At 39.0% G+C, this 11,652-nt stretch overlaps 1 protein-coding gene across 15 annotated transcripts in view; it reads left to right on the forward strand.

The window, feature by feature from the left end:
• RHOT1 (ras homolog family member T1) overlaps nt 1–9,305 on the forward strand; it is a 62,098-nt gene extending 52,793 nt beyond the window's left edge. For 8 of the 15 annotated variants that reach the window (XM_059047851.2, XM_059047857.2, XM_059047850.2 and 5 more), the window contains one exon: nt 5,037–6,153. In XM_059047851.2, coding sequence (XP_058903834.1) covers nt 5,037–5,154 — 118 coding nt within the window. In that variant the 3' untranslated portion in view covers nt 5,155–6,153. Of the gene's footprint in view, nt 1–3,442; nt 3,587–5,036; nt 6,154–7,564; nt 7,853–8,903 lie in introns of those variants that run through there. The other 7 variants (XM_067022172.1, XM_067022173.1, XM_067022174.1 and 4 more) reach the window with 4 other exon arrangements.
• The last annotated feature ends 2,347 nt before the right edge of the window (nt 9,306–11,652 follow it).

Here is an 11,652-nt window from a genome sequence, read left to right on the forward strand (position 1 = left end):
ACAACAGGACGGAGTTTGCCTATTCTGCCTACTAAGTATCGGTAGTTAACATGTAGAAGACATTATGTGTTTCCCATGTATCTACAGTCATCCATGAATTTTTATTCTTCTAATGCTTGCTGAAGCATTTCTTGACATTGATGCACACTTATGTCCTTTTCCTAAGTATGTTACTGTTTAGGCATGCTCAGTTAACAGCTTTCCTATGATTTGTGTTATAGTTCATCTTTGTTGGACACTTTATTTCGTAACCTATTTCGAGAAATAGCTTATTAAAATGTTTCGTGCCTACTAGTTCAATTAGGAGAATTTTCATTGTTAAAATTATTATTAGCATGGGCTTCCCTGGTGGCACAGTGGTTGAGAGTCCGCCTGTCGATGTAGGGGACACGGGTTTGTGCCCCAGGCCGGGAAGATCCCACATGCCGCGAAGCTGCTAGGCCCATGAGCGATGGCCGCTGAGCCTGTGCTTCCGGAGCCTGTGCTCCGCAATGGGAGAGGCCACAACAGTGAGAGGCCCGCTTACTGCAAAAAAAAAAAAAAAAAAAAAAATATCAGCAGTAATGGCATTATTATTGGAGGTAAATATAAAAAAAATACTTCACCAGGTGGTAGAAACATAAAACAGGGAGAGGATAGCATTCCCTTTATTATTGGTTAAATACACTGAACCAATAAAGATTTTAGTTCATGTTCTTATATTTGCCATACATTGTAGAGTTAATCAAAGCATCTTGTATGCCTTCTTTAAGGCATTCTGTGCAAAGGTACATAGGAATTTTGGTCCGTTGTTATATGCCTGTGTGACCTTCACACAAACAGTTTTTAATTTGCCTCTTTATTGCCTGAATTTTGAAACATTATCTTCTCTCTGCCTTGTTAAGTAGCAGCCTTAGTAATACCCAGGTCCAAACCTGTTGGTTTGCTCCCACACTTGTGTCAAAAAGCGCTTGTCATCTAATCGACATCTGGGCCCTCAGCACTTCTAAGACAGAAAGCCAGCATCCAGTCCACAGGAATTTTCTACCTAAGAACTCAAAAGCTGTGACAAGCTTCACACGATTTTTTAAGGTTATATTTTAGCATTTAGTCATTATTTCTTATGTTCTAAAAAGAGATACTGCTGAACCTAAATTATTTTATTCCGCATAGAGTAGGGAAATGTGTGATTCTGATATATCAGTAGATTGGAAAAAAAGAACCTTTTTATACACACACACACACACACACACACACACACATATTTTTGACCCTGTAATATTCATTTTGGGGTAGTCTATCTTAAGGAAACTTTTAAATATAGCGAAAAATCTTAATGTAGAAAGGTATCCATCACTTTAGTTAGTCACCTGTAAATGGTGATAGCCACCAATAGGAATATAAAGCAGCTATTTAAAATGATGTCTCTATAATTTATGTAAAAGTGCCTGTATATTATTTTTTAAAGATATAAAATTATATAAATTATACACATTGTGTTTGTAGCTATGTTAGAAATACATAGGAAAAGTTTAAAAGGAAATACCCCAAATTTTAGTTGCCTCAGGTGATTCTAGGTGATTTTGTTCCATCCTACTTTTATTTTCCTCATAGAGTATGCTTGTATTACTTTTTTTAAAAGAAACTTATTTAGTCATTTATTTACTTATTTATTTATTTAATTTTGGCTGCGCTGGGTCTTCATTGTTGCACACGGGCTTTCTCTGGTTGAGGTGAGCAGAGGTTACTCTTCCTTGCAGTGCACAGGCTTCTCATTGCAGTGGATTCTCTTTGTTGCAGAGCACGGGCTCTAGGCACACGGGCTTCAGTAGTTGTGGCACTCAGGCTCAGTAGTTGTGGCTTGTGGGCTTAGTTGCTCCGCGGCATGTGGGATCTTCCCAGACCAGGGCTCGAACCTGTGTCCCCTGCATTGGCAAGCGGGAGTTCAACCTCTGCGCCACCAGGGAACTCCCTGTATTACTTTTTGAATAGTCAAAAATAACTTAAGAAAAAATATGCAGTAAGATATTATAATTTATTCTGAGATGTTTTATGTGAGTCATTTGGAAAAATTAAACTTTTGAATTGTGGAAGCATTCCTTTTGCTTGAGTTTATAGGCAAGAACTAGGGAGCAGCCTTATGAAACTGTTACTCTGCTTCTGCTTGAGATCTGAAATGACAAACATGGCTCAGTTCTTAATATTTACAATTAAGAGTGCACTGTTCTCCATTCAGGTGTTGTTGTCAGTTAGGCAGGCAACGCAAATGTGCCGTCTGTTATAAATGCGTTCTCTTTTGTAAATAGAGCCTGGTGATGTAGCTTTTAAATGCATATGGTAAAGGCATAAAATAATTCTCTAAGTAGCTTTCTGTCTAAAAGTAGTTTTCCATGTCTAAAAGTATGTTAAACAACTACTATAACATCGATGGAGTCATTGAAATATATTTTATGAGTCAATGGTTGCCTTGAGTTTTAAACTAGCTGCATATTGAACATGTATCTGTATTGTTTTTCATCTATAAATATGAACCACTGTTTTGCCTATTGAAGACTGTACTATAGCTTAGGGAAAGTAATAATTACTGTCTTGAAATGCAGAAGAAAACTAAGCAATAAAGTCAGTTAGAATATATTATTTCATGAATGGTAATACTTTCTCAAAGTTCAACAAAGGGAGCTAAACTGTGTTAAGTTTCCATACGTGAAGAATATTGATGAGAAATCATTTTGACTGATTTTAATGTCATTATAGCTAATATTAATCCTAACCCCCTTCTCCCCTAAATTAAAAAATAAGTGTAAAAATATTCTCCGTTAGTGAAGATGCATGAAAATCACAGAGACCAAATCTGAAGCAAAACTCTAATGCACTTTTAGCCTGTGTTCTCACTTTAAGTTCTGTACATCTCTGCTGACTTGGAGTTGTAAACTTTGAAACTCTCATCATAGGGCCATGACAGCCTCTGAGTTTGGGATGTTTTATTCAATTTTTTTTTTTTTTTTTTGCAGATGTATGTTTGTAGTTTTTAGTAATCAGAAACTAGAAGCATTTCTAAACTTCATGACTAATAGTTGTTAGCCTCATTTTGAGTAAGTACTTATATAGTCACCGCATATTGTCAGGTGCTGCTTATAGTATTGGTTTCAAGGGCTTCTCTTAGTGTTTCAGATATACCAAGACCAGCCTCTGGGGGAAACGTAGAGAACGTATATAACAGCCTTAGGTTTCCTGCCTGGAATGTGAGTGTTTTAAAAGAGTATATATAGATAGATTTTTTTTAAGTTTGGCAATTTTCTATAGAATAACTTTATTTTAAATATAGAAAGCATGAAATGAAATGCATCATGTAGGGTGGCAACTCGGTTTATGTGTGGGATGTTTAATTGAGAGATATTACTTTCAGTCCCCTTCTTTTGTGAGCTGTGCTGTGAACTGCAAACTGTGTGCATGTGTATAAAAGGTTAAGAGCCCGGGTAGCTGAGTGGGGCGCCATGCTGTTAGCAGACGAGGAAGGCAGTATTATTCATCAGGTGCATGCCATCGGCTCTGTAGAAGATTCCATCTTCGTGGAGTCATCTCATGGTCCACTTTTTCTTGAAGCCAGGTAACATTTCCCACAACCAGTGGGTTGGCTTTGTTGGAGTTTTTCCAAGTGGAAAAACTAAAAACCTAAGTATTTTCTTCCCTAACTGTTTTTTAAAAAAATGAAGCATTACCTGTTGCAAGAACTAACTTGCAAGGTGGCATGAACCTGTGTTATCACTTTGCTTTGTAAAATAATAATTATTTAAGGAGTGACTTTTTTTTCTTAATAGAAACTGGGTAAGATAAGAAGTTGGAGTGCTTTGTGTTGTTTTACCATAGTGATAAGCATGGAGCATTTTGCTTGTATTGTAAACTTGTTTCTTAGGGATGTACAGATTGTATTTTGTGATAACTAATCTGATTGTTCTCTCTGACTATTACTGAGACAGTAGTTTTGTATAATTTATAGATTTTTGGCTCTTAACTCTTTTGCATATGTCAGTGTCTTGGTCTTTTAATGATGTCTGACTCTTGCTTCAAATCTGTTTGTTTAATTTAGTTGTGAAATAACCTAAACTAGACAGTCTCTCTAAGCTCTTAATTCTGTAAGTTTTCTGCATCACCTCAATTGTGTTCACTTAACTAAAACTTCAGTGACGCTGAATAAAATGTTCCAACCTTTGCTTTAAAGCTGTATCCTCTTCATGGTAAGCTGTCATACTTGAGACCCTTGGGGGTGCTTAGCAGTGTTATTAACTGAGCATGCTCACAAACTTAGTTTGTGATACAGGCTGTCCCTGTTCTTGTCATGCATAATATGGCTTCTTTTATGTCATTTACCTTTCAGTCCATCATGTTACATCATGTCCTTTAGTTGGTACCAATGTCACTGCCTGTCTGATACCAGGGTTTGGTTCGTTTGTTTGTTTTTTTCTTCTTCTTTCTTTAATCAGCAGTAACCAAATTAATGCAAACTTGTAAATCTTCCCCCTCCCCCTTTGGGATTTTTTTGGTAAATTTTTATGGGACTCAGTGTTTCCAAAGTTGATTTTAAGCATTGCTCTTAGAAAAGTATTGTCACTTGTCACTTAACTGCTTACAAGATAGCTTTTGGTTCCTGGGGACAGGAGATTGCATATTAAGTTCCATGAAGTTGACTCTCAAAATTGTGAGGTCTCAGTCTTACCTCTCATTTTTGAAGTACCATGCTGGTATTAAAAAGTGGCAGGTTGATTTGTCTGAGTTCTCTGTTTCCCATGTGAAGAAAATTTATAACATTTTGGATGTTGTTTACTCCAAAATAATAACTAATTATAGATATTTCTTTATTAATGTCTACAGTATGTCTTAAGGTAATGATTATCTAAGCAATGTACATGTGGCTTTATTGATAAGTGTTTTTGGTGACCATTACTGTATGCAATTAGCCTGACAAGTGTGCTAATACTTCCCTAAAAGTAGATTGTTCATATAACGGGTTTTTTCATACTAATCATGTTTTAAACATTAATTATATTTTTTGACTACAGGCACGTGACACAAGCTGACCTCAAGAGCTCCACGTTTTGGCTTCGAGCAAGTTTTGGTGCTACTGTTTTTGCAGTTTTGGGCTTTGCTATGTACAAAGCATTATTGAAACAACGATGATTTAAAAAAAAAATACTGGCCCTACCAAAAACAAATACTTTTATGTACATTCTGAATGCTTTAAATTCCGCTAGAAATATTGAGATATTTATACATGCAGAGTTACTTTGTTAATATTTGTAATTCATGCATAAGAGTATTTTAATGATAGTTATAACTGCAGTATTGGCTAGCATATGGAAGGAAACAGCTTAACAGCCAAACTAAAATGACTAACTTTCAGAGGCCAAAAGGGAATATTTTGTAAATAATGTACATATTCAGACAAGATATGGTCTCCCAGACTCTGTTCAAGAAATGATGTTTCTAGACGTTTCTACATGGTATTATTAGTGCTCAATTGGCTCACTCTCCTAGGTTTAAGTCAGCTCAGAGACTTTATTTACTCATTGATCACTTATTTATTTCACATTTACTCAGAATGATCTTTGGGTACTTTAAGTACACGAGGCACAATTTGCCTTTTTCTCTCCGTTTTTAAAAATGTGACTTTCTTTCAGTCCCATCCTTCGTGGTAGGCCAGCCTTGAAGCCATCGTGCAGTCTAGAAAGTTGTATAGCTGAGTGTGATGCTCTCCTTTAACGAAGGAGTAAGCTCAAGGCGATTAGCAAAGGCGATTAGCAAAGGCGATTAGCAAAGGCGTCACCTGTGTGATTATTTTGTTTCCTTTGTCAGTATGTTGAATTTTATAGCCCTTTCAATCAAATGAGAAAAAAGATTTGTATATTATCAATGTTTTTAGTTTAAATAAACAGTCACCATTACTACTATTGAGTTTCCTCCCAAAGTATAAATCATTCTATAATGGCTGTGTCTGTTATAGTATATTACAGTAGCTGCATGTGTCATGAAGTGTTCTATATCTGGCTAGGCTAACCTAGAAGCAGCACTTTTTTAAATGGTAAAATAAATCTAATGAATAAAACTCTCATTATGAACCTATTTTTTCCATCATTGACCTTTTCAAGTATTTAAATAAATAAGCACTGTGTACTGTGATCTTGAGTTTTTTTGTCTAACAAAAGTAAATATTTCTGTACAGATGTGAATGAAATCCTCTGGTTTCTGTCTTTCCTGTCTTGAAAATTATTTTTTATACAAAAAGATAATACTTATTAGGAAAGAAGACAAGTATGATTTGTATGTATCAGAGGAAATCTATTTTAAAGTTGTGGGGAAATCTAAGAAAAAGGCAATTGTTTTCCCCTACACATACCTAACTAATGTGGTTTTTGCTATGATTTACATGTTTATTTTCTCCTTTAACATGGATTTTTTTTTTCCCCTTTGTTCTTCTGAGGGGTGTTTTCTCCCTAAGATCACACTCCCTGAGCAGCCAGGAACAACGTAATTTATTAGCTCTAAGCTTGTAAAATAATGTGTGTCATGTTCACTTCATAATTCCCTGTCTCTCTCCCCCCTCCCATCTCCATTCTGAATTTGAGGAAGAGGAAAATTGAGCAAAAAATCTAGTGGCTCCTCATTTTCATTATTTTCTGAGAGTTTCTCATTTACCAAATAAATTTCAGTTACAAAGCTTCCAAATGACAGTTAATTCTTTCAAGTTCTTCCCTGTTCAGACTGAAATATTATTTTAAATGAGTATGCCTTGTAGATTGTTGTGTTTATGAGGAACAGAGGAAAGAAGGTAGTTTGCCAAAAGGTGAAAAGTAGTATGTTTACATATTTAGATTTTTCTCTCTTAATCTTTTCATTTGAGGCCTAAATGTGTGATTTACAAGAAGGCACCTGCCCTCTTTCTTTACCTGCTCTTGACACGTCTCCCTCCCTGAAGGAAGCCTTCCTCCATTCTCAGTCCAGGCAGGGTGGGTTTGCAGAGGAAATGCTCACTGTTTTCTCCTCTTTAACCTACAGGCTCATGCGGATCTTTTTCCTTATTTCATATCCACGTTAGGGACTAGTTAATGTAGGGAGATATGTGAATCAATACAGTAATAGGCCTCTTCTGGCTTTGACAATTTACTCGAAGGTGCAAGCTGTAAAGAGTACTAAGGAAAAATGAGGAAAATAGGACTTTGAGGGTTGAAAGGAAACCTTTGGCTTTGCACCAACTGCATTATATTTTAAATGGACAATTCTGAAACTGCTACAGTATTTTAATGAATTTTCGAGGTGGTCCTGTGAAGAAACATCACTTTGAAGGTTTGTAGTCCCTTGGCATAATGTAGTAACTTAGCCTTAATTAGCACATCAATGGTCTGTTGCTTTTTGCCATTCATCTGCCTTTCTCTTTCACATTTGACCAAAAGTGGGCCATGTCCCACACTGGCAGAGCTTATGAGTGTTACAGTAGGAGTGGGCTGGTGTTAGGAGTTTGGGAAGCACATCACCATTCTGAAATGGCCTGTGAAAGAAGAGGTAGGAGGGTTGTGGATATCTGTTTGTGCAGATCTGTACATCACCTGTCAGAGGAAGGCACCAGAGAGGAGGTATACTGCTGAGCCAGTCCTGAATGAAAGGAGAACTTTTCTGACCGAGGGAAGGCAACTGAATAATGACTAGCAGAGGGGAAACAGAGGTAAGTGCTCACACTCTGTATAGGGCATAAACCTTTCCTAAACAGACCCTCACAATGCAACTGGTGTTAACTTTGATCAAGCCGCTTTTGTCTCAATTGTACTAGTAAACATCAGTGTAAAAGTGTCTTTAAAATACATGTGCAGGGCTTCCCTGGTGGCGCAGTGGTTGAGAGTCCGCCTGCCGATGCAGGGGACGCGGGCTCGTGCCCCTGTCCGGGAAGATCCCACATGCCGCGGAGCGGCTGGGCCCGTGAGCCATGGCCGCTGAGCCTGCGTGTCCGGAGCCTGTGCTCCACAAAGGGAGAGGCCACAGCCGTGAGAGGCCCGCGTACCGCAAAAAAAAAAAAAAAAAAGTGCAAATCTTAAAAGTGGATATGTGACCTAATTTTCATTAGCACATTTATTTGGCATCATCCTTGAATTTTTAATAGTCCATGTGTTTTTAGGAAGCTGATTCAGGACTAGATGCCTTTTGAGAAATACCCCATGTCAAGATTCTAAATTGATTTAACGTTTGTGGTATGAGAATGCTCCACGCAGGCGCCTGAACCAAAAACCTTGATCCCCAGATTCACAGTCCCAATAACCCATTTGTTAAAACCTCTAATCTTACAAGTACTTCTTGTCTTTTAAACTCTATTTATCAAAAGGCTCCATCAGTAAGAGTGAGTGTCTGTTAACCTGTTTGGCTCTCAGCTCTGTGGAAGTCTCTGACCTGTGAGTATCACAGTTAATGCGTCTCAGATCTCTCTAGTGCATCCCCAATTCAAAAACGATGTCCCGGGCTTCCCTGGTGGTGCAGTGGTTGAGAGTCCGCCTGCCGATGCAGGGGACGCGGGTTCGTGCCCCGGTCCGGGAAGATCCCACATGCCGTGGAGCGGCTGGGCCCGTGAGCCGTGGCCGCTGAGCCTGCGCGTCCGGAGCCTGCGCTCCGCAGCGGGAGAGGCCACAGCGGTGAGAGGCCCGCGTACCGCAAAAAAAAAAAAAAAAAAAAAAAAACAAACGATGTCCCCTTGCCTCCCGTGGCATGCTCACACTTGCCATACCATTTGTCTCAGTTATTTTGGGTTCAGAAAGCACGGACACCTTACTAAAAAGTGAGATTTTGACATCATTAGGAAACTTCCCAACTTCGTAGTGCCATTCTGGTGCCTAGCTGTGTTTTCCAGTGATAATGTTTTACTCTGTAGATTTTCTCTTCTCCTCTAGCATAGAGAGCTGCAGAAAGACAGTGAAATGGAGAGATCGTCATTCCTTCTGGATTTGAAAGCTGCGTGTTGGATACGCACACACAAGGAGGCACTGCCAGTATTATCCTCATCTGTTGAAAAATTCAAGTTCTGTACGAACACTTTTCCTTCTTCAGTATTTTCCTATTCATACTTTACCTATGTCTTTTATGATCTAAATAACCCTTGGAAGTGTTTGTTATTAAAATGTCATGGGTATATAGGCTTTGGTGTAACTTAGGGGTCGCAAACGTTTTCTGTAAAAGGTCAGATAGTAAATATTCGAGATTTTTGTAGCTGCTCAACTATGTCATAGCAAGAAAGTAGCCACAGACATTACGTAAACCAATGAGCAGGACTGTGTCCCAATAAAACTTTATTTATAGGCACCGAAATTTGAATTTTGTATAATTTTCACTTGTCCAAAAATATTCTTATTTTGATTATTGTAACCACTTAAAAATGTAGAAACTATTCTTGGCTCATGGGCTGTAGAAAAACAGGCTGTGGGCCAGATTTGACCAACTCCTTGGTGTAATTGATGAAAGTATCAGTAGTAAATGCATAGCAGGTTAAAAAAATTTACCTGATTGTTTCGGAATTTGAAAAGGTACAGTACTAGGAAGAACTTGAAACGACTGTAGTCATGTTTTATTTATAGGGAAACCAAGATTGGACCTGCAGAAAGTGTTTGATTTCTTTCACTCTTACTGATGGTACTGTTGTTCACCAGAACATGGTGCTCTGGCTGATCTGGCACCCACCTCGGAGGGCAGCATGGCACTCAGAAGGTAAAGGGAGAATCAATTCCACTTCCTCTGAGCACTCATCTGGAGCTGTTCTTTTTTTTGTTTTTCTTTTTGTTTTTTGCGGTACGCGGGCCTCTAACTGTTGCGGCCTCTCCCGTTGCGGAGCACAGGCTCCGGACGCGCAGGCTCAGCGGCCACGGCTCACGGGCCCAGCCGCTCCGCGGCACGTGGGATCTTCCCAGACCGGGGCACGAACCCGTGTCCCCTGCATTGGCAGGCAGACCCTCAACCACTGCGCCACCGGGGAAGCCCTGGAGCTGTTCTTTTGATACTTGATCCATGTTTGCTTTCCCTTTGTCCAGTTGCATAATTGACATACGTGGAAGGTGAAGGAATCCCACAAGAATGTTTCGTTTGAACTCTAGTTATCTGGGGACTGTCCCCTTGTGTGCATGACAGTGTGATAATGCTTCTTATTTCTTTCGATTTGAAAGTCAAAATATCAGAGCTTAAATAGACCACAAAGACCATCTGTCCAACTCTATACATTTATAGCATAAACTGAGCACAAAGCCATACAATTAGTCTGTGCCTGGGCTAGGACTGTAACCCAGATGTCCTGATTCCCAGTTCAGCACTCCTTCCACTGTAGGAGCCAGCCTTAACAACTTGCCTTGATTTTATCCCTTTAGTAAATATGCTGTATGTTCAGTTTAAAAACACAGGCAAGAAAAACAGAAGAGAGAGAGAAAGAAAAAAATAAACCAATAAAGAGTTTGACATTTCTATTACTAAGAAGGGTTAAAGTTGGCAAAGCAAATTTTCTGGATGCTTTTCAGTTCCTCCAAGGCATTTTGCCTTCCCTTCTGGTAGCTGTCACCAGGTAATTGATGATGTCTATTTAGAGGAGTGCAGGCTTGGCGGTTAGGTTTATTTCAAGTATAGATAATTGAGGGAAGGTAAGGATGTAACTACCCTTTTAAAAGCATTCTTTGTGGTTTTTGTTTAATTGTTCTAAAATTGTAATTTTGAAAAAATTACTGTTTTGCTTTTTATTTATAAATGGAAGAGTATCTTGGAACAGGGGCTTTAATGGACGGGAAACCTCCTAGGCTAAAGTTTTGTCATTAACTGTTTGTATCTCTACTTTTCCAGTCTGCCTCTGGGTTTTCTATAATTCCAGCCTCTTTTATCCTAGCTTGTTTTGTATACGGTCTAGAAAAGCATCAGGAACTGAGTGTGTCTTCATATACTCTCTTACTCTTTTTACTGATTCCCTCTAGGATCTTTTACTTTCCCCCCAGATTCTTAAAGTGCAGTCACAACACCTGGGAACTTGTAAGGAATACAGTTATCAGGTCCCACCCCAGACCTAGTGAATCAGAAACTTGAAGGCTGGGGCCCAGCAAAATCTGTGTTGACCACCCCCAGCCCCATCCCATGATTCTGCTAAAGTTTGAGAACCGCTCGACTAGATATTGAGTAGGCAGAAGTAGTTCAAGCCAATGGCTTTGCCCTCAAAGACATTATAGTCTGTTTGAGTAACTAAGTTAACAGTGGTTAAATGTTTTTGAAGACAATTTAATTATGTGTAAGTATAATTTAGATTAAAAAAGGGAATACACATCTTCCCTTTCCTCTTATGATAAAATTCAAATCCTAAGGTAGTTTACAAAGCCCTGAAGACCTGGCCCCAGACCTTCTTTGCAGCCAAATGTACACTGTCCCACACGACTACCCTCTAGTCAAAGAGATCATCTTTCGGTTCTAAGAATGCACCTTTCTCTCTTTGGAGTGCTTTGCCAGATGCTTCCTCCATCTAAAACCCTGTCCTCCCAGCTTCTCATCTTTTGGATCCCGGAGGGTCAAGGCCAGGATGCCAGTGTCCAAGAGCTAAGTCTTGGTGTTTAAGATACATGTGTCCACTTCATCCTCCTGTTCGCAGCATTGACACCCCTGCCCTCACCTGTGCTTTGTCCA

The sequence above is a fragment of the Kogia breviceps genome, chromosome 19 (assembly GCF_026419965.1).
Source record: "Kogia breviceps isolate mKogBre1 chromosome 19, mKogBre1 haplotype 1, whole genome shotgun sequence".
NCBI classification, from domain to species: Eukaryota; Metazoa; Chordata; class Mammalia; order Artiodactyla; family Physeteridae; genus Kogia; species Kogia breviceps.